The 24,216-nt window shown below is 30.0% G+C and overlaps 4 protein-coding genes across 4 annotated transcripts; 2 read left to right on the top strand and 2 right to left on the bottom strand.

Annotated features, from left to right (window-relative positions):
- Window positions 1–517: 517 nt before the first annotated feature.
- LOC126660269 (putative pectate lyase 21) lies at window positions 518–3,523 on the top strand. Its single transcript, XM_050353671.1, has 5 exons — window positions 518–814; window positions 1,644–1,995; window positions 2,093–2,303; window positions 2,404–2,472; window positions 3,017–3,523. The coding sequence occupies exons 1-5, from the start codon at window positions 688–690 to the stop codon at window positions 3,275–3,277; spliced, it is 1,020 nt and encodes a 339-aa protein (XP_050209628.1). The 5' UTR covers window positions 518–687; the 3' UTR covers window positions 3,278–3,523.
- On the bottom strand, window positions 3,391–7,698 carry LOC126660268 (putative disease resistance RPP13-like protein 1). Its single transcript, XM_050353670.2, has 2 exons — window positions 3,912–7,698; window positions 3,391–3,689 (listed from the first exon to the last, which is right to left on the bottom strand). Exon 1 carries the CDS (start codon window positions 7,528–7,530, stop codon window positions 3,997–3,999), a length of 3,534 nt encoding a protein of 1,177 aa, XP_050209627.1. The 5' UTR covers window positions 7,531–7,698; the 3' UTR covers window positions 3,391–3,689; window positions 3,912–3,996.
- A 1,301-nt stretch (window positions 7,699–8,999) lies between these two features.
- Window positions 9,000–17,746, bottom strand: LOC126662026 (probable serine/threonine-protein kinase PBL10). Its single transcript, XM_056104178.1, has 9 exons — window positions 17,640–17,746; window positions 17,490–17,593; window positions 17,273–17,361; window positions 16,411–16,452; window positions 14,976–15,109; window positions 12,497–12,558; window positions 10,683–10,819; window positions 10,204–10,327; window positions 9,000–9,379 (listed from the first exon to the last, which is right to left on the bottom strand). The coding sequence occupies exons 1-9, from the start codon at window positions 17,744–17,746 to the stop codon at window positions 9,066–9,068; spliced, it is 1,113 nt and encodes a 370-aa protein (XP_055960153.1). The 3' UTR covers window positions 9,000–9,065.
- Window positions 17,747–20,481: 2,735 nt separating this feature from the next.
- Window positions 20,482–24,216, top strand: LOC126662027 (probable serine/threonine-protein kinase PBL11). Its single transcript, XM_056104179.1, has 8 exons — window positions 20,482–20,489; window positions 21,663–21,761; window positions 21,894–22,000; window positions 22,289–22,569; window positions 22,708–22,843; window positions 23,063–23,208; window positions 23,302–23,425; window positions 23,652–24,216. The coding sequence occupies exons 1-8, from the start codon at window positions 20,482–20,484 to the stop codon at window positions 23,999–24,001; spliced, it is 1,251 nt and encodes a 416-aa protein (XP_055960154.1). The 3' UTR covers window positions 24,002–24,216.

Below are 24,216 nucleotides of genomic sequence, written 5' to 3' on the forward strand. Positions count from 1 at the left end.
TTTATAATGTCAGGGTGCAAATGAAAAGGAGCTAAAAGGTAAAAGTTTTTCAGACCATTAGTCTATATATAATATTATTGGCATAAATTACCGAATGTCACATACACGTAATTTAACTGAAATTCAGATAAAAAAAATTGAAATAAATTAATTAAGATAACACTAAAGAAAAGCACAGGTTTAGTTTTCAACATATTATAAATATATGCAAGTAGCTAAGATCAACTTTCAGAGGGTTATCTTTGGCAAAAAAAAAAAAAACTTTCAGAGGGTTGATATTATGACCCGACTCATATTTTTATTGTAAAAATTATGAGGTTTCAAATAAATCTCAAATTGATCACAAGTTTTAAACAAATTGTTCATATCTAAAAAAAATAAGTTAAAATAAAATTGAAAAAAATTCCTACGTCGGATATATTTACAAAAAGGAATAAAGATAGGAGTTTTTTTTTAATAATTAAGTCAATTTTTAAAAAGAACGAAACATATGCGCTTCGTCCAAAAATACCGACATTTTGATAATCAGTAAATGGACAAATCAAGATTTTAGGACAGGAATCTATTTATTTTATTAAAAAAAAAGAGCTTAACAACGAAGTAATCAACGGTATAACGGTCGAGTGGGACAGCTACAACTGCCGAATTCTATGCATAAGAAATTGTTGAATCCTCTATCAAACCATCATGGCAGCGCTTCTATACGCCGACGTTGACTTCAGTCTCCGATCTCTGGCGAGCCGAGCCGAGGGGTTTGGCCGGTTCGCCATTGGTGGCTTGCATGGCGCCGTTTATTCTGTCACCACTCTGGCTGGTAATTAACTTTTTTTTTCATTTCTTCAATCTTTTTATTTTATTGATCTGTTTATTGATTTTAATTTGCTTGTTTTATTATATTTTTTTGAAAAAACTATTCATCTGATCAAATGAGGTGCTTGTTTGGCCTCAATTTCGGAGGTAGAATTGGGAATTCATTGATAATTTAACAGAGTTGTTTCATTGCTTATTTGATTGATTTACAGGAAAAATTTGGGTTTTTTTTATTTTTTTTTACTGGATCACTCTATGGTTTTGCAATTACTTTTTTCGTCCTTTGATAATGTCTAGATTCTAGGTAGCACGGACACGTATATGGGAAACGGGACAACATGAAACAATGTCTGAAGGACCGAAACATCAAGTGTCCAACATGTTGATTGCATGAAGTGTCGGTGCTGGCTAGTCTAGAATTGAAAGAACTTAATTTAATTAAGTTATTTTTAGTAATTTATCATTTTTGGGAAAATTATAAGGTTGCTATAATTCAATTCATTCAGCTCAGCAGCATTTTCAAGAAATGCAAATTATGCAATTATGCCACCAAATGACAAGATTTTGTAAAAATTGAATTGAACTTCGATAGCGGTCATGATTTATTCCGTAACTATGTTGTATGGAAATTTTTGGAGTCGTATGTTTCGGCATTTCATTTGCATCTCTGCAAATATTTTGAAACTCCAAAACCGAATATTCATATTCTTGTGAAAATATTGGCAACTCATTTCGGTGTTTTCTATTTCTTCATAGTCCTGCAGAAGGCTTTGTTCTTTTTGTTTCTTTTGATTCTCATGGTGATTTGAAGTGCTTATGTTTTGGTAATGTAGATGATGGTCCCGGATCACTTCGCGAGGGTTGCAGGAGAAAAGAGCCACTATGGATTGTGTTTGAAGTTTCGGGTACCATTAATCTTAACTCATACTTGAGTGTATCATCTTATAAGACAATTGATGGTAGAGGGCAGAGGATAAAGTTTACAGGAAAGGGCTTAAGACTTAAAGAATGTGAGCATATAATTATATGCAATCTTGAGTTCGAAGGTGGTAGAGGGCATGATGTTGATGGTATTCAAATAAAGCCGAACTCGAAACACATTTGGATAGATAGATGCAGCCTTCGCGATTACGACGACGGACTTATTGATATCACTAGACAAAGCACGGACATCACTGTGTCGAGGTGGCTTTTCTTTTCTATTTTCTCATTATAACCAAATGACACCGAGTAATTCTTGTATATGTTGGATTGTAATTATAATTGTCTGCTTTTGCATCAGATGTTATTTTGCGGAGCATGACAAGACGATGCTTATTGGAGCGGACCCCTCTCATGTTGGCGATAGATGCATCCGGGTGACGATTCACCATTGTTTCTTTGATGGAACACGGCAAAGGCAACCTCGCCTTAGATTTGGAAAAGTTCATCTATACAATAATTACACTAGGAACTGGGGAATTTATGCGGTTTGTGCAAGCGTAGAATCCCAGGTAAAACATGTGCACCATATATAGTTAATATCGTGTGTTCATAATCTCAAAATAGTCTGTTTTGCAAACTGTTTTTGTTTTAATTATTATATTTCATCAGATATTTTCTCAATGCAATATATATGAAGCAGGAGTGAAGAAAAAGACCTTTGAATATTACACGGAGAAGGTAAACTTTTTCTCTTGTAATTACTTCAGAGCTCAATTTTGAATTTTTGGCTGCAATGTGATTATCAGATGATAACTTTAGGCTGCAATATGTTAATTTTAGGCTCGGTTCTTGAATGAGTTGGTTATTTATAGCTGTACATATGATAATTTCAGACAGCAGTATGATGAATCTAAGGAACCTGTTATTAAAACTTATTAGAATTGTCACTTTATAACCAATTTTGAATGTTAGATTGTAGTTTTTATTGCATTTTTCAACTAATGCTGCATCTGCAGTTCTTAATAGGTAGCTTGTTCGATTACCAGTCCTGTAATCTTAGTTTTTATCTTCCCACTTTCTTCGATTTCCATACTGTAATGCTTAGTGTAACCTTGTATGATACACACTACCTCTAACTCCTGTCATGCAAAAATTTAACCAAACATAATAATTGAACCGAACAACACCGACAAATTCGGTTCTGCTCGATTTGAAATTTTAAAAATATTGACTTTTCTTTTCATTTTGATTTTTGGTGTAAAAATATTTTAATGGTTTGTAGGCAGCAGACAAGGAAGAAACTCGGTCTGGCTGGGTAAGATCTGAAGGAGATGCATTTCTCAGTGGAGCTCAACCGTGCTTATTAACCGGAGTCGGCGAAGAATGTGTATTCCACCCAAGCGAGTATTATCCGACATGGACAATCGAACCACCCTCAGAATCATTAAAAGCTCTCATCCAAATTTGTGCAGGTTGGCAAGCTATTCCTCGACCAGCAGATGATATAACGGTTAACTTTCCCGATCTCGGAAACAACAACTAAACACTTTCCGATCAAGAAGATATGGTATGAGCGCAAGAATGTATTAAATATTATGTAGAATCACTCATTTTGATTTACAGATCAAACAGAGTAAGAATCGCAAAGCTACTCCATGGCTAATCTCCCTGTCGCTATTCATTTTATTTTGCTGCTCAGTTTATCTTAAACTTTACAATGTAAAATTCACCAACTCTATATTGTAAATAACTACTTTAAAAGCTAATAAAGTACAAGTATTGTACAGCAGTATTGCTTGATTTTGTCATTGAAGAAACGAACGATTTCTGCTGTCTGCTCTTTTTTTATGTTTATCATTTCACTGCGCTGGTGAGGAACAAACGGAAACCGAAACACAGAAAAAGCTAATCCGGCGAGTTAATCTCTAGATAAACTGACCAAGCTTCACCATCATCTATGCAGCAGAAAAATAGAAAAAAAATATAAATATTGAAACATGAAACGCCGAAACAGAAAATGAAAATATAATAATTTCAACATAAATCACCATAAAAGATTGTTCAAGATTCTGTAAACTGCATATTAAAAGCATAAGCAAGATTGAAAAGACAACCATGGAGAAGCAACTTAAAAACAAATAATATAAATAGATCAAGTAGGATCCTGAAAAGCTTACAAAATCTGAATCAAGAACCTGATAACAAAAGGTACTCATCAACAAAATATGGCAGCCTATAAATTTTTTATTAAATATTTTTGGCTCAACTGATCTTGTGAAAATTAACTTTGACATGGCGGATATGAGAAATCTTGTTCCAATCTTCTCCTCTATCCTTCTGACACCTCTGTTCGAGCAAAGGGCACAGGAAGATTGACAACGAAGAAAGAGTTGAAGGCAGCCCATGTTCCGGCAAGGATACAAGCTTAGGACAGTTGCAGATTTCCAGTTCTCTAAGGGATGTCAGGTGCTGAAGTCCAGTATAGTCCAAATTTTTCAGATTCTGAAAATCCCAAATTTTAAGTGAAGTCAGAGTTGAAGGCAGAAGTTCCGTTCCGGGGAAGGATTCGACATTTGAGCAACCGAGTAATAGAAGCCTTGCCAGATTGGGAGCAGGGAATCGTCCTCTGAGAAGAGATACTAAATTAGGGCATTCCCTAATCTCCAAGGAAAAAAGAGATGTGAAAGACAAATTAGTCGACTCGGCCGCAAAAAGCGATTCAAGGACGTCACATCTTGTGATCCTGAGACTCTTTAACCTCGGAAACAACTCGAGGGGAAAGCATTTGAGTGAATCATGGTTTCTGATCTCGATTTCTTCCAGAGTAGCAAAAAAACTGCCCATTCGATCTAGTATGGAATCTAGAGAGTAAAATTTGTCAACTATGAGACTGTGCAGACCTGAAGGCAACTTCTTTAATAGAACATCGCGAAAGTCGTCTTTTAACTTCATTTTAACGATAGCCGGAGCACTCGGAAGTGAAGCTACAAGCTGCAGGCATCCATCAATTTCAAGCGTTGTTAATGAAGGAAGGTGGCTAGGCAGAGCTGTAGTCAGATTGGGAGATTCCCTGATGTAAAGTTCTTGGAGAAGTGGGAAAGCTCGATTTTCATCATTGCTTTCGAAAGAAATCCATTCTCGCCATTGTGGCATCTTTTCGAACTTCAAGATTTTGAGGGATCGAAATGGGTTGATTTGGGACGCAGAACCTCCGTAGAATTCAGGACCTACAACCATGATTCCACCAAATTCCGTAATTGCGAGATCCTTTAGAGATGCTAACCGCCCAAGCGGGGGCAAATTTGAACATTTTTTGCATCCATTGAGCTTTAAGGACACTATGTTTGAGAATGACTCAGCTCCTACCCAGCACGGAAATGCTTCGTCTCTATAACCAACAATAGATAGACATTCAATATTTTGATAAGGCTGTAATTGCTCAAGGACATCTCTATCATTTGCTGAATCATCAGAATCATTCGGATCATCATTCCATTTCAGCTCCAACTCCTTAAGATGCTTCTTACCCTTCAGATTGGCTTCTGAAGAATCCTCAACATCGATAATATTTTCAAGATTCGAAATGCACAGTTTATCTTGCAGATGCTGAAGTTCTCCCAACTTCTTGATATTAGATCCACCATCTTTGCTCACAATGAAATTAGTTAGTATCCGGAGATTTTTTAACTGATCGATTTGTGGTGGCATCTCTTGCAACTTGGTTCCTGTAATATCAAGGCGGCATAAGTTGACTAAGTTTTCCATGTTGGATGCCAAGTAGATGAGATCTTTGCACTGCAGCAAGATTAATGTTTGCAAATTGCACAGTTCACTGATGGATTCAGGTAGCCTTTGGATCGATGTTCCGGAGAGATCCAAGTATCGCAAATTCTTCAACTTTCCAATTGTATCAGGCAACACTGCGAGGTGTGTACACTCATGTAAGATTAGTGTTTGCATATTATACAAAATCATCATAATTTCAGGCAACTTTTTTATTGATGCTGTAGAGAGATCCAGATATCGTAAATGCTTGAGGTAGCCGATTGACTGGGGCAGCTCAGATACGCTCCGATATTGGGACAGAGATAACACTCTCAGTTTCCTGAATTTGAACAATAAATCTTGCATTACTTCATTGTCAATGCATGCCCACTCCACCAGAATGAAGGTACGCAGAGACCGCGCTTCATAAATACCTTCAAATTTCTTAGCAGAATCATTTTCTATTCTCACATATGATAAATGCCGAGTCGTTTTAGTAACCTTGCTTGAATCGTCACCGTCCAGCCTACAGCAAAAATTTCCAGAAACGTTTTTAGCCAATTCATTTATCAAACCATGCATATTGAAGCTTGAACGGCTACCACTCGAGCGTTGAAAAAGTGACCTCGATACAAGATCATGAAAATACTCTTCGCCTAGCTCTTCCATTTCCTTATCAACACTCGGATCAACCAAGAAACCTTCAGCCATCCATAAAAGAATCAACTCTTCCTTTTCAAATTCATAATCTTTTGGAAATATCGCACAGTAAGAGAAGCATCGCTTCAAATGCGACGGAAGATAATGATAGCTCAATCTTAAAGCAGGAAGAATGTTATCATTCGGCGCATTCCACAAACTGCTCTTCGATATCTTCTCCCAATCCTTAACCGCCTTCTTGGAGCGTAGAAGACCGCCCATCGCTTTCGCAGCTAAAGGCAAACCGCTGCATTTTCTCACTATTTCTTTACCATACTCTTCCAAATCCGAACAAATCCTAAAGTTTTCATCATCAAACGCATGTTTCGCAAACAAGAACCAACAATCCTGATTACTCAATCCATCTAGATAATACGTCGGAACAGTACGCACAATCGACGCCACATTATGACTCCTCGTCGTGATAACAATCTTACTCCCTAAACCCCCAGACTTAAAGGGCCTCTGCAAAACCTCCCAGTCAGCATAATTCTCACTCCATACATCATCCAACACAATCAGAAATCTCTTCCCCGACAACCTCTCCTTCACCTCATTTTGAAGCTGGTTCGGCGTCTTCGCATCACAATTCTCTAACGTAATCTCCTTAAGAACATCTCTAGTAACCTTAAAAACATCAAACTCAGCAGAAACACAAACCCAAACTTTCACCTCAAAAAACTCCACCACTCTCGGATCATTATAAACAAGCTGAGCAAGAGTTGTTTTACCAACACCACCCATACCAACAATCGGAATCACATCAATTTCATTCACATTTCCTTCATTAACCAACAATTTAACTACAAATTCTCTATCTTTATCCCTACCATAAACACCAGACTCATCAACAACCGAAGTACTCGGAATCTTAACTAATTTCTCACCAATTCCTTCTCTAAGACCAAGCACATCTTTTTGCTTAACTAAATCATCAATTCTCTCAATTACCTCAACTAATCTCTCCTTCATACCCTTTTTTAACGGGTTTAAATCAGTAAAAAAGCTCTTTACCTGCTCGATTCGCGACGAACTCTCCATTTCGTATCGAAACGCCTTGTAAGAAATTTCGTCCACAAGATCATCAGCATCATAAAATGCATCTTTGAGCTCATCAAGCCATTTTTTAACTGCTGGTTTAGTGATTTGCATTTCTTCTGCATCATCTAATACTCCATTAACGGCCATTATTAATGTGTTTAATTTCTTGATCAGGGCTTCGTTGATTTTTCTTCCTTTGATGTAATCTATGAACTCACGAGTTGAAACTCGGTCGAATAATACGTTGAGGAAAGATGACAGAACTGCCCCTCCGACTAAGGCTTCCGCCATGAGTGGATGCTGAAGATTGTTCTTTTGCCGGAAAGGGTATAATGGGTTGAGATTAGAATTTGATTTGGAGATTTTTTTTTTGAAGTGTGATGGTTTGAATTTGGGGTTATGGTTGAAATGGGATGGTAAGTAAGTTACTTAGCAGTTACCAGGTAGAAATGAATAGAACGGACAACGACAGGGAAGGAATAATTTGAAGAAGGAAAAGGAAAACCGAAAAAGGATCATTTATGCCCGCAAAATTTAAATTTGAGGATTAAATAAATTTTTAATGTTCGAAAAGATCTAAATATACTCTTAACATCTTAAAAAGTGAATAAGTAGACTCTTCGATTTTCATAATCAGGATTCTAATATCTCATTTTATGAGTCAGTATTGGGGTATAATTGTTCGCTGTTTAAAACATTATAGGTATGTTGAACCTTTTTTGAATATTAGAGGTTCACTTGTCCTATAAATAAGTTTTAGGGGTATAGATGATCTTTTTTTCTTTAAAGAATAATAATATGTGAAAATTATAGGGAATTAGATGGATGATTCCTGGAAATTTGTTTTTAATTGAGCAAGGGAAATAAGTAGTAATCGGCACTGTATCAGTGGTCCTTACCGTTTCTTTTCAACTTCTAGAGTATCTTTCTTTGTTTATAAAATTTCGAAGTTTTTTAACCGACCGAACCGATAATTTTTAGTCGGTTTGGTAAACAGAGGTTGGTTCGTTTTTAATTTCTAATTTTTTTAATTTTGTTTTGGTTTTCAATTTTAAAAACTGAATTAAACTGAACCGGCTGAGTAATTGAGTATTTTAATTTTTCTTTGTTCCATCGGTCTTTGTTGAATCGACCAAAATTTCAAAAACAATCAATCGATTTTCAATTAAGTTCGGTTCTAAATTTTTTTATGGTCGGTTCGGTTTAGTTAAAATATATATTTTTACTAAGTTTTGATTTAGAGTGAAAGAGTTTGGTAAAAGAATATTAAATTTTGAGGGCTAAAAGGCTTAAAAAGCAACAAGGAATATTTTTTATTTAAGATTTGGCATAAAAGATCAAAGATAAAAGCGCAAAAATATTAGTACAATTTAGATAGAAATTTCTAAAAATACACACCAAACTAATAATGTACATTCATACCGAAAAATAGGAATAGTTTACATTTATACCCAATCTCATAATGAGGTAAATAATTCGTCCACACGCATCATACCCTTATTTAACATGTATATTGTTTTAGTGTCTACCTTTAAAAAAATCACTAATTTATTATTTTGATCAATTTTAATAATGGCTATTAAAAAAAATTAATTGACAAAAAATATAGTAGTAATTCTTAATAAATAAAATAATTAATTATTTTTTATTAATTTTGGAGAGTATATGTTTTTGAAACACTATAAATAACTTGTCATGAAATTATTTTGGACAAGTTATTTGGAGAGTGTATATTTTCAATTCTAGTAGGGAGCATGTGCTAAGAAAGGTCAGATTCAATTTTATGTGCACTTCCTAGCTAGCATATCAATGGGACAACTTCAGCCTCACGTAACTTTTACGATTCTGTAGTCTTGAAGTTCTTCTAAGACTTCTACCACTTCCTTCATATTAGGCCTCAATTTCGGATTCGTCGACACACATTCGAGTGCGAGTTGAGCAAATTTCACGACGTTCTTCGTTGAAACAGTAGGATTCGCGTCTCGGAAAAATATGCATTCACTTGCCAATATTTCAGCGCGCTCAACCAAATCTTGATCCTGATGAGATGGCTTGTTCGTCCATATAGCTGGCTTCCCGGTTAAAATTTTAAGAAGCACGACCCCAAAAGCATATACATTACTTCTTGTAGTAACAAGACCTTTAAAAATGATCAAAGTAGAGTAAGTTTGACATGTCGGAAAAATCATACTCATTTAACAAATCAGTATTTTTTAATTTGAGAATGACTACTAAACAACAAAGTCGTGGTCTATAGAGTATGTGGTTCGAACTGAACTAAACTAAGCTAAAATAAACCAGTCCGGGTTTATAAAAATGTAAAAGATTTCAAACCAAACTAGTTGGTTCTGTTCGAACAAAAATTGAAATGAAATTTTGTACATGAAATCAAACTGGATCGAATTAAATTTGTCTGTTCAATTTAATTATTTATTTTGGTTTGGATTTTACACACTACAGAGCATTCAGTACAAAAGAAAAAAGGTGCCAGATTTGAACTATGACACAACAGTGGTTCCATTCTTCTGACTGGAATAAAAAAAATCAATTATTTTCATACATTTTCTTTCTCGTATATAATGTTACCGATGCTAAGTAGTAACATACTTCATCCAAATGCATGATAAAATTGAATAGGAGTGTTCAAAAATAAATCAAATTATCAAGCAAAAATGATAATCAATTCGGTTTGCTATTATAAAAATAATTGATTTTTCATTTCGGTTTAGAGCATAAAGTTTTTATTGCCAGCCCAATCAGAATAACCTAATCGAACTGAAAAAAATTAGATTGAACTAACTACTTTTAATAAAATTAATTTGATAAGGTTTCTTATATAAACATAAAATTCAGTTTGGTTCAGTTCGGTTTGCACCAAATGAACATCTCTAACCTTGAGACATTGCCTCAATAAACTACGAATGTGCAGTATAAAGTTGAACAGGACGGAGAAGTGAAAGATACCTGAAATTGTAAACTCGGGAGCTGCATACCCTGCGGTACCCCAGTACCTTGCGAAGGCAATGCATTTATGACGTGTCGGACTATCATTGGCAAATCCATAATCATATAGTTTGGCATTACAGTTCTGTCAATTTCAGGAAATGAAAATGATGGAATATTAGAAACTCTCATAAAAATCAAAATTTTATTTTTTAAAATCGAACAGAATATAAAATTTGAAGATTTAAAATTTTCAATTTAATTGAACTAGCTGTTTGAGTTGATTTTTCAGTTTGGTCTGATAATTTCGATCCATATTACATTGGAATATTATATGTACAAAACCAAAAAAAAAAACCAAAAAAATCAAAACTTTTACGATTCATCATTATCGAATCAAATTTAATTAAATTTAATCTTTTGGTTCGATTTAGTTGTTTGATTTTGTTTGATTTTTGCACTTCATTTAGTAACATCAGCAATTTTAACATTTTACATACCGAATCAAGCAAGATTTTAGAAGCCTTGAAGTCTCTATAAATCACATTTGCATCATGAAGAAATTTGAGACCCTTTGCAGCACCTAGCACAATTTTCACATAAAGATTCCAAGAAAGTGATCGAGAGAAATAACTAGCTGCTCCGTCGAACATACAAAATAAAATAGAAGATCATATTAATATAAAATTATAATTTGACTTAGAAGTAGGGACCAAACTGAACTATCTATATACTTATATAATTGAGAGGACCAACGGAGTTCTCTCATTGATTCTCATGAAATAGAGAATTCTCATAGTCTCCAATTTTTATAAACTACTTCAATTTTATTTAATTTTTAAAATTTAATATTAATAGATAATCACATTAGTTCCCACTTTTTATAAAATACTTAGTTTAATTAGAGTTTATCCATGACATTTAGCAACCTAATCTAAATTAACTACCTAATATATCAATATAAATACCACCATAATATCCATCCTCCTTTTCACGTTATAAATTCAAGCATTGTTATTTTTAGGATTTTACTTTTGCTCATTAATTTTTGTTATCACGGCAATTGTTTTCTTTTAGTTAGTTATATACTCAAACAGTTTGTTTTATTCTTTTGTTGAGTTCTCAGATATTTTACTCACTGTATCCTGATTTATTGCAATCTAAAATTTGCTTATTTTTATCATCAGGTGACATGTTACAGGAAAAGTGGAAGGTGCTTATAGCTTAGATTTAAAGGTATGATATAATCTTTTTATATATATTTATTACTTTTCAATTATGGGTTTTGACTCTGAAATACTGAAGAGTTGGGTTTTGGTGCAAAACTAATTTTTACCTTCTCATAATCACTCATTGAAATAAATAAGAAAGACCTTCAAATTAATTGAAACGAATTTATCTCCAACTGATACAATTAAGAAAGTATAACTCCTTTACACTTTATAGTGTTCAATACATATTAATTTGTAAAAATTTCTAATTTTTACAAATTATTTATTTATTGAATATTAATTTTTAAAAAATAAAATTAATTTAGAATTTTGACAAATTCACATGTTATAAAAATATTTATTTAATTTTTATTATTTTAACATTATATTTTATTTGATTTTTACCTAATATAAAAATTATTACTATTAAAAGAGTATCAATATTGAAGAACCTCAGCATTTTTAAATAATCTATTATTAACATTAAAATAAATTTTTATTTTATTAGTCTATCTATTATAATTTTTTTCACATTTTTGTTTTTTAATAAATTTATTATTTATACTTATATAATTGAGAGAACCAATGGATGCTTAGAGTTTCCATTTTTTTAAAATACTTAATTTTATTTTATTATTTTTAATGATTTTTAACGTAATATTTATCTTTAAAGCTAATATCTCTATAAAGTTTATCCTTTTCAATTTAAAATGACTACGTTTTGCAGTATTTGTTTTTCAATAAACTACTGAATATCATTGTATAACAATTATATTGTTTTATTATAAACTGTGCATCGACATCAATTATTCATAAAACCACGGCGAGAACTTCTACTTATTGTAAGCTAATATAATAATCTGTGTGATTTTTTTTAATTAAAAATCAACTGCCATATGAATTGTTTGTATGCTCAACATTTGTCATATGAATTGTTGTTATGCTCTACTGTGCAATTCTATATTTCAGTTGCTTCCCTAGAGGCAGCTTCACTCTTTGGAAATTGGATCCATTTCATTGGTTAAAATGTATGAGGTACTATTATTTTATCACACGTTTTATTTACCGATACTCAAAATATGACTAAACTAATCAAATAGAACCTTTCTTGAAGTGAATTGAGTTGTTCTTGCGAGAAGCGTAAGTGAAGTACACAAACCGATAACTATATGACGTCATTTAGATGAACACAAAATCATATCTACAAATAAGAAAGATCGTTAAATTATATTTTTGATACCATCGACATGCAGATGCACAAAAATTACCCTTGACTATTTTGCCAGATTAAGTACCTTTTTAGAATGGTTTCATCAGTGTTAGTATCATAATAAAGACTTGCAAATTCATCGATAATGGAGAATGGAGATGAGTGAATGACGAGTAACATCCAATAAACTTAATTAGTTGAGAATTGAATTAACTTTTAAAATTAATGAATTTGATTTTTTTGTTCTAAATTTAAAATAAATTAATTTTTTTACCAATAAAATCAAACTAAACAACAGTTTTTTATAATTTCAAATTTAATTAAATCAAATTAAAGAGTTTCATTTTGTTAATCAATTTTGACATTGTAACCTCCCTGTAAAATTAAATAGAAATATTATACGATATTTGATATTTGTAACACTTATGATGCAATTGAATAGACCTATTTGTAAGGAAGTTTAACTGCTTGGAATTTTCATAAATTCTCAACTTAGATAAAATATTAATTTGTTTAGGCTGTTGTTACTAGATAATCATTGATATATATGATATATGAATTTGATAATTTATATATAGCAGATTTAAAGAGTATTTTCATGAGTTTAAAATTTAGAAAAAATATTTTTTTAATTTAATAAAGTTATTATTAATAGATAATTATTATTATAAAAGATCAATTTATTTAAGTATTTTTTAAATAGTAAATAAATAATTAATAAGAGTTTAATTTCAGTAGGATTACAATTTAAATAAAAGTTAGTTGAATAAGAAAGAGTTTGATAAAATATGTAATTGTTCAAAGTTCAAACTATAAAATTATATAGTTTTACAATCTTTTTTTAATTCTATTCTAATCCTTATTTTCTTCACATAAATGCAGATCATGTATAAAAATCACTATAAAATTATACACACACAATAATTATTATTAGAATGGTATAATTACTTAAAGCATATTAATTAGACACATATTGTGTCTGAATGTGATAGCTTTTCAATATACCAGGTTCATCACAATTAACATATAGTATAAAGCAACAAAACAGATAATGCCGTGAAGATGGCTCAAAGGTTTTGGTTAATTTGAATCGATTGATAAAATATTTTGATTTGATTAAGTGGTTAAACTTTTTTTTTAAAAAAATTGATCAAATTAATAGATATCAATTTTAAATGTATTTATTTTCATTTATTAACTTTTTAATGATCACCCAATAGTTTTTATCTTTATGAGTCATTTATTTTGTCTTGAATGTTTCTAATGAATATGAATTTTTAGATTGCAAAACTTATTATTGTTTAATTTCTTTTACATTAATTATTTTTTATAATCAAATTTAAGTATATACTATTTATTTATAAAACATATCATAATAGTAAAGTAAATTTATTTATGTATCTATATCTATATACTTATGTAATTGAGAGGATCAAATGAGCACTTTTATGAGTTATCAATTTAAATAAAACACTTATTTAATTTTTTAAAGTTGTGATTAATAGATAATTCTAATTAGTTTCCAATTTCGTAAAAAAAAAAATTAGTTTCCAATTTGAATAATACTAAATAAGTATTTTTTTAAAATTTAAATTTAGATAAAATGTTTATTTTCTTTTTAAAAAATTATGATTACTAAGTAATTATCATTAGTTTTTTAAAATTGAATAAAATATTTATGTATTATTTTATAAGTTATAAAATACTAAATTTAAGTCATTTTATATGAATAATTTTCTAAAATATTAATACTAATTATTCCGTGCAAATGCACGGGCTTACGACTAGTATATTTATAATGCATACTTTAAAAAAAATTATAAAAAAAAAACTGAAATTATTTTTATGTGTTTAAATGCTATGATGTACAGTTTAATACAATTTGATCTAGATTTGATTTCTAGTTTATTTTTTATCTTTTTAAATATTAGAGGGAAAAACAGTTTTTTTTTTTGTAAAATCAAAAACCGGATCAAATTTTATCTCGTCAATTCTATTTAGTTTTTTTTTTTTTTTTGATAAATGGTAATTATATTAGCACTACCACAAGATGTGATAGGCAAAAAAAAAGAAAGCGCTAGAATCTCGAAAAGAAATCTAGGCATCGAAATACATCATTACCATCATAAACAAAAAAAGGATTGTGATATCTATAATGAATCACACCTTTATTGATACAATGGAAAAGCAAATCCTTGTAAAACGTTTCTTCATTACGGAAAATTCTCTTGTTTCTAGCCTTCCAAATCTCCCATAAACCGAAGAACCAAATAGTTGCCCAAAGCTTTTTATATTTTTATTATCGAACCGAACTACCGATTGCACAATACTACTTATAAAAGATTAAATAATAAAGAGAGCTATAATCTTACTTCCATGAATGATTCTGCAGGTTTCCATTAGGGATAAACTCATAAACTAAATGGCGGTGATGATCATCTAAACAATAGCCAACCAGTTTTGCAAGATTGGGATGCCAAAGCTTCCCTACATACTTTGCTTCTACCTATGGATCATGATAATCAGAGAGTGAGCTAACAGTTAGTTCAGTTCAAAACCGGCTAATTTAACCAAATTATTTTATCTCTTTAATTGAACCGGCCAGTTTAATAAAATAAAATGAATCCGAATTCATCTCACATATCGAGATCTTAAAAATACAAAATTAAACTGATTAAAGGTCGGTTACTTCGGTTGAATGATAAATATATTCCCCCCCGTTTTGTAAACATAGATATTTTTTTTGGACGTTCAATTTTTTTAAGAAAATTCATTTAAATTTGATTAATTAAGTTGAAATGCCAATTTTACCATTCATTAATTTCAACTAATATCTTCCTAAAGTCATTATTAATTAATTCCTTTAAAACTTCTTTTTCAATATTTTTCCTAACCAAAAAATAATTATCGTTGATTTTCTCAGTCATTGTTAATACTTCTTTGGATAAGTAAAAATTACTTTTATCGTTATGTTTAATGTGGTTTTTGTGTCATTTTATATGAATTATTTTAACCCTCTTTTTTCTTTCTAAAGTTAATGACTATTAGGGGCTAAGCTAAATTATAAAATATCCTATATTTTAATTATTTGAATACATAAAATCATTATTCTTCAAAAACTAGATGTAGTTTGATTTTTTTTCCTGTTTCTAGATTTTTAAAATTTAAAACCAAATCAACCTAAAAAAATTAGAAACTTACAACAAGTAAACCAAAACGGCTTCGATTTGATTTTTAACGGGTTCCATTTAGTGCAGAACCCTACTCCTAATAATAGAGTGTTTATTTTATACGATGGTTGTGTTATTTATATTTAAAAGTAATGAGCACTTGCGAAAAAGGTTATTTTTTATTTTTTATCATTAAATATTTCACATGACTAACATATTATTATTTTATTGCGCAAATAACATTACCCAACAATTTTGTTGTAAAATCTTTCCTCATGACATTCATAAATATTGATATCCATGCATTAAAATTAGCAGAACATGATGCACTTTTGATAGTCAAACTTTAGAAATATAGGGGTTAACTATATATAAATCACTATTGTATATTTTGTTTTATTTTCATCATAATTTTTAAAAATATCGTTTAAACCACCATCTTTTAATGTTTTCTAAAAATCTATATTTAAATCCGGAAAATTTTAAATTAAAATTAGTAGATTTCAATTTTTTTAAAAGGCATATAATGAAATTGAAAAAAAGTATAAAGATGGTGATTAATTTGAAACTTTTAAAATATGTTGATTTTATATGATAATTTTTAAATAACGAGATTAAATTGAAAATGTATATATACCAGCCATTCATCCTCACTAAAGTAAGGTGGCGTTTGATAAAACTAAAAATTAAGTACTGAAAATTAAGTGCTGAATTTTAAGTGCTGAAAATAATAATTGCTGATTTTTTTAAGTGCTGAATTAAATAAGTCTGTTTGATAACTGCAAGTCTGTAACTACTGAATATTATTGATATTATTATATTTATATATAAATCTTTAAAGATTAACTATTTTAAAAATAAATTACTAAATACAAATAATTTTTAAAATATAAATAAAATATTTAAAAAATATTATGAACAATACATATATTACAAATAAAAATCATAAATTTTAGTTGCTTATATTGATAATGAGTTTTTAAGATATAACGAATCTCCCCTTTAATTTGAAAATCGGTCCATAAATAAAATACCTTTTAAAACTCTAAAAAACCGTTTAAATCTGATAATCATTGTTGTGTGTTACAAAAGGAAGTCTAAATAAAATTTTAAAAGCGGATATATTAAATAATGACATATAGACTATAAAAACAAAATAAAGATGGAGAATAAAATATTCATGATGAAAAATATAGTAATTTGCAATTTTAAGTGCTAATTTAAGTATAATTAGTGATAATAAAAAAAATGAGATAAAATATTTTTATTCATGACTAATAATTGAAAATAATAAAAATATAAAGTTTATTGAATGATAAAACTAATATTTAATAACTTAATGTTTTCAGTAAAAAAAATAAGTCAAAATTTTTGACTTATTATTTTAAGTGGTTTTTGACTTAACTGAATAAGTTAAGTTGAACTTTTTTGAGTTATCAAACCAACTTAAAACAATTAAGTGCTTTTTTTTTTTTTTTTTTTTTTTTGCCAAAGATAACAATATATAAATATATAGTAAGAAAGGCCATCTCATGAAGATGATGAAACCCTCTTGAAATAAAAGAACTAAAAGTGGACTTCGCGGCTACTATTTGAGCCATCCAATTACACATTCATTTAACAAATTAAATACCAATATATGGATAATTTGTTAAACGAACGGTAGCAATTATAAATAATAAACATAAAATAATAAAAAATAAAGAAATTACTTACAGTTGGTAGCGGCTAATGTGCTATAAATATTACCTTGATTTTGTAGGAAAGCAAAAATTGAAATGTCGAGATCATCCAGAGCAACAATCACCATAATAGAATACCTGATTATTTAAATTATGAACAATAATAAAATTAATTCGATCTTACCTGACAGTAGCGGTGTCCAATGAGATAACCGAGGAAGGATGTGAGCTAGAGGGGCTATTTGAGAAGCCCCTCTTGCATAAATAAACGTGATAAAGAAAACTCGCCATATGTGATATAAACACCCATAAAAGGACAATAAACACCCAATTGGGGATAGAGAGTTAATACGACAAGACAAAATTCGCATTATTAAATTAGCCAGTTCATTATAAATATTAAATTAAACAATAAAAAACATCTAAAAACACGCTAATACTTTCAACATGAAGACTTTGCTTCAAAAGATGTATCTAATATTGAAGATAGAACAATATCAAATAATTTTTTAATAAAATAATAAATAAAAAAACAAACTATTTTGGCATATATATGAGATTTTATGTGTTGCAAGATATATTGGATCATTTTTTAAATGAACACTAAGTAAAATCCAATCAATTGAACAAATTTGTGCATATCCTTCCACCATCTTCTTACTTTCACTCATATAACTGTCTTACTAAGGATTTCTGTTTGTTTATTTTGAAAAAAACTGAATTAAATAGTAAACATGAGAATATACAGTATGGAAAAAAAACTATCATAATCATTTAAGAATAGTTTTCATGTTTTTAACCACATACAATCACTTAAATTACGATGCAATTTGGATTTTCTCAATTTAAAGTGAAGCATAAAATTCCTAATATTTTTAGAAAAAATTAATTCAGCACAATTTTTGAAAGAAATGATAAATGATAAATGATAACTCAAAAACTTAATTACTCTTGCATTTTAGCAGTTACAGTATTATCAATTTTTAACTTTGATAAGAAAATCTTCACAAAATGGTAGCCGATTGATTGATGGTTATAACAAATAAATTTATAAATGGTAAGAAACATAGAAGATAATTTGTTTTTTTGCTAAAAGATGAAAAATATAAAAACATTTTTCAATGGATCGTCTCTTCCTTTGAAATTGAATGAAAAATGTTTATATGCAATTATTAATGAATTATAAAAATAATTAAATGAGTATAAAACAAAGTGGTAGAAATCAAACCTGAAAGTAGGAAAATAAATGAATTGAAGAAGAAAGAAATGCCTGAGGGCGAAGAAAGCTTAGAAAAAAGAGGAATGTAAACTAATTAAGTGCTTAATATATTAATTTAAGTAATAAGTTGGGTTATCAAACACCCCTGTATTGCAGAAAAGAGCATGCCTCTCTGATATGGACGGTCATGATCATTATAACCAAATTCGTAATTCTGATTGAAAAAATTTGTGGCTTTTTTTAGTTCTTCATAACAAAAGCTTTGCAAATGTAGAATTTGGCCACTTATTTGAGGAATTGAAGGAAACATAAGAAACAAAGTCTTTTTGTCCGAATTGCCACCATCTAAAAAGTTGACTCCATCTATCAACAACATAGAATCATAATTTGATATCAAAATTATAATTTAGGTCATCTAAAATTAATAAAATTCATCTGGATTAGGCATTATTAGAGGTGTGCATGGGTCGATTCGGTCACCAAATTGAACCGAATTAAATGAAATAAGATTTTCTATTTTTTCTTAATCGAATCGCAATTGGTATATGTAAAACTGCATTGTAATTGAACTGAAATAATTATTTCATTCGGAACAGTTATTTTTATTGATTAAATAACCGTATTTTATTAACATTAATAATAATTAAAAGAATAATTTTGGTGCTAATTTCTCATTATATATGTTTAGGGGGTAAATTGATCGATAAGTTCTATAAAAACTATAAAATACCTAAATTTCTAAAAAATCACATAAATAGAATTGTATTTATATAATTCGGTTAATTCAGTTGATTATGTGAATTCATAAATTTCACAACGGAAGTCGAATTGAACCGAATTTCTCAAAATTCATAACAATATTTGAATCAAATTAACCGAAAATCGAACCAAAAAAATTCCAAATTTGTTAGGTAATGATAATTCTGTAATTACAAAACTATTGCACACCTCTAAATATAATGCTGAATTCTATAAAGTAAAGAATTAAACAAAAAGAATATAAAAACATACAATTGGGAAGAAAAGTTTGTGATGCGATTCTTTTCGAGCTGAAACATGATCCCATGATGAGCCTCAAATCTTCCACACCACAGCTTCTAAAGGATGAATAAAGCAGCAGAAAATTTAATTTATTTGAATTTGAATTGTTCAATTCAAGTATAAATAAAGTAGCAGAAAATTCTATTTCTTTCAGAACTAAGGGTAGACTTTGACTGTGTAAATTTTGACTCCAGTACGTTATGTTTTTTCTTTTTGATAATTGTCTATTTTTTTTGATCTGATTTTAAAAAAATTAAAGTATTATTTGAAACGTAATTATGAACTAGTTTTAAAAAAATTATTTTATAATTTTATGAATTTTCGCGTAGAAGAATGATAAAGTGAGTGGTCAAATTAAATTTTACTTTTAATAACCAATATCATTTTGTTGACGGAGGAGATATTTGCAAATTTTGATCAAACGCAAATAGAAAATAGTTGATTTTTAAAAATTAAGACTAGTAAAACTACAAATATAAACAATAATGGTACAGAATAAAATTATTTAAAAGCTTGATAGTTCAGACTACATATTGTACAAAAAATTTGGAATTAAAAAGATCTATTAATGCCAAACTCATGACTTAAAAAATACTTGAACTTAGTGTTTTATCTCGTCTTATTCCTTGACTCTTGAGCTTCAAACTGTCAAGGAATAAGTATAAAATGCTTCAATTTTATAATTTTATGTCACATTAGTTTTAATATGTATAAAATGCTTCAATTGTTTTTTAACATCTCATTTGTAAGGATAAAACTAGTCAAAATGCTCAGGTGAGTTTTTTTTTACAAAGCCATAAATTTAATTTTAATGGAACTTTTATACCAGGTACAGGAAGCAAAATTGACCTTCTACCGGCACAAAATAGGAGTTCAGACGTTAAAATAAAACCCATTGAAAAAAATTAGAGATCTTTAACGTGGCTCTTACATTTATATCTCGAAATCAAACAAATCTATTTTAATTTTTTTGGTCAATTACACTTAAAATTTATATTTTTATAGTCAAATAAGTCCACTAGGAAATCTCCAACCCTTGTCACCTAATTTAAATTAGGTGACAAGTGAACTCCAAGAAGTCACCTAATTTAAATTAACTGATAAGGGTATTCCATCTTCATCGAAATAGGTGATTCCCTATTTGGAGTTACTTATTTACTAGTATTTATTATTTTAATATATCGTTAAACTATAATTTTGATACTTGTAATTTATTTTTATTTAATTTAAGATATTTATAATTAAAGACTTAAATATATATGAATATTATTTATTTTTAATATTATAGAATAATTTTACACATGAGAATATTGAGATATTAAAATTATTTATTTTTTTATTATTAAAATTAACATAAAAATATTATATAAATAATTTTACGAGATAATAATTTAATGAAAATCAAATTTTAAATAATTTAAATATTTAATAAAAAATATTTAATAATATTTATTTTATGACATATAATTATTATTATATATATTAATTGAACTAATATGTAATAAAAATAAGTTTATGGGTGTAATTGATAAAAGTGTATAAATGTAAAAGTAAAAAAATAATTAAAATATTAGAGATAAAAAGAATATTTTTTTTTGATGTAGAAAAAGGTTATTGTGGGTTGAAGTGAATTTGATGATAAATCACCTAAGTAGTATTTGGTGACAAAAATTTGAGATTTGGGTTGGAGATGACCTTAGACCAATTAGACACAAAATTCTTTTAATTTAGGTTAATCAATTGTAAATTTGTACACCTTAAATGTGGACTTATTTGATTTTGAAATTCAAATTTGGGAGCCTAGTTGACTGAAGAGATGTATTTGAAAGTTTTTGGTCTAATTGACTCAAAAATTAAAATAGATTTATTTGATCGTAAGATATAAGTTTAAGGGCCGTATTGACCCTTTATTCATATTTCATTTCCTTTGAATCACACTGTCTGTAGTCCAGAAAATTGGCATTTTGATCCTTCTTCTTCCCTCAATTTGCTCCTCCAAAACAAAAGAAAACTTCCTTCAATGTCAAAACTAACAAAGCATTTACAGTACCCAAATGCATGCACTTATTTTAATAGTCACATGAAAAAGAAAATACACTCAAAATCCAAGTCAAACTTGTTTTGAATGGAAAAGTTTACATTTTTTAACAGAACTTTCATTTTCTTTTACTGGGTTAGTGTTCTTTTCTTGGTCTTATTTCTTCTAATTGATACATTGTTCAAAACCTTTACGGGTTTGTGCTTTAGTACAGACAGGGAACCACAGCTGAATAAATCAGACAATGGTATGTTTATCTCTCATTTGCTTGCTTTTGTTTATCTTTATTGGCTAAAGTTTGTTTCTTTAATATTGATTGATTTATATAAACTTGGCTTAAATGTTATAATCACCAACTGATCACAATTTTTTGATTCACACATCAAAATGTATGACTTCACTTCACTAGTATCATTACGACTGCAGAAATCGAACCAAACCGAATAAGTGAACTGCAACTGAATGCACATTGACATATGTCTTTGTGATTATATATATGCATATTAACATGTATAGTGCAATTGTGTTGACAAAGATAGCAATGGCATCACCAAGTTATCATCTGCAATAGATTCTTCAGATGGTGAGATCCTACAATCAACAAATCTGGAGATCTTTAGCTTTAGTGCACTAGATAAAGCTACTAGTAACTTCAGTTACAATGCGATAATCGGTGAAGGTAGTTTTGGCTTGGTCTACAAAGGGTGGATAGAGGAGCATCCATTACATGCTGATTCTGCTAGGCGTGAGACCGGTACAGCTATTGCCATAAAGACCCTTAACCGGGACGGTAGCCAAGGTCAACAAGAATGGTTGGTAAGTATGTTTATATATTCTCGAGCATGCTCTTGTTGAAATTACATCAAATCGTTGCATCAATAGATATTATTACATCAAAGTGATACTTTCTAAAAGAGTATGGTTGACATATTTTTTGTGGTTCTTGGAAAAAAGACAGAAATCAAATACCTGGGGCAACTTTGTCATCCAAATCTTGTGAAATTGATCGGTTACTGCATAGAGGATGACCATCGGCTTCTGGTCTATGAGTTTATGCCTAATGGAAGCTTGGAGAATCATATATCCATCGGTGAGTAATTTCGATATCTTCATTACTATTCTATTTTAAATCATAACGTACCATTAATTACTTTTGAAAATGTTAAGGTCTTTTCTGCGCGGACAACATTATTAATGTCTTAAACGAATGCAGCCTAAACATTAGGGTCATTTTTGCATCTTTTCTGTTGTTTTTCTGTTTTAAATCTTTACGTGCCAGTTTTCTTGTGACATCAAATATGTATTGTAGAAGCAGGGGATTCCGACATTCAAGTACTATCTTGGGATCTCCGAATAAAAGTTGCTCTCGGTGCTGCTAAGGGTCTAGCATTTCTTCATCAAAAGGTTTATGCGATGCATCGAGACATAAAATCTACTACTATCCTGCTCGATGCAGCAAGTGCAATTGTTTAGTTGTTGAATCTGGTTTATGTGGAGTCTCATTGTTACTAAATCTAGTTACATATATTTCTCTTTTTAAAACTACAGAATTATAATGTCAAACTCTCTGGTTTCGGGTTGGCCAGAGATGGGCCAACGGGCAATAAAAGCTACGTTTCCACAAGGGCCTTGGGCAATGAGTTCTATGCCGCACCTGAATGTGCTAGTACAGGTATTTTTTTGGTTTGCTATATGGTTGTATTTAACATATGGACAATTTTCTGTATTGTTTAAAGAGCAAAAATAATCCAAGATTCCACATTATCTTACGAATCTGCTGTTAAATTTTCGACACCCATCTTTTGGATTTTCATTTCCGCTTGTGGAGATGTCTATGAAACTTCATAACTAGTTTCATACTCTTTCTATCTCACATACTCTATTTCCTTCTCACATAGGTCATCTTACTAAAAAGGGCGATGTATACAGTTTTGGGATCGTTCTCCTTGAAATAATTTCTGGCAGGCGAGTTATAGAGTGTAACAGGCCACCGGAAGAAGTAAATCTAGGCATTTGGGCAAGGAACCTCAGTGGACGCAAGGACAAGTTTTCCCAACTATTAAATCCTGCCATTTCAGGTCAGCATGCAATAAGCAATGCGATAAAAGTTGCTCAGCTTGCGTTAAAATGTGTTTCCCTGGACCCGAGGCTCAGGCCAGATATGGAAGAAGTTGTTGGAGTATTGGAAGAAGCTCAGGGCTTCCATAGTAGAAGTGAGAGGACAGAGGATGTGAGCATTACAATTTAAGCAATAGTTCCATGTAAGCCACCTTCTTTTTTTTGTTTCTATATAAGTGCTGGACGGTTTTTATAATTGAAAGGAGGGGATACGCGGGGACATAATAGAGGACACGACGGGAGTGTTTAAGTGTTATTAGAGTTAATTATTTCAATACATTAAACTTCTTTTGAACTTTTTATGTTATTTATAGAGAAATTAATCATGAGTATTATTTGCTTTTA

This window comes from Mercurialis annua, linkage group LG8, assembly GCF_937616625.2.
Source record: "Mercurialis annua linkage group LG8, ddMerAnnu1.2, whole genome shotgun sequence".
In the NCBI taxonomy this organism is placed as follows: Eukaryota; Viridiplantae; Streptophyta; class Magnoliopsida; order Malpighiales; family Euphorbiaceae; genus Mercurialis; species Mercurialis annua.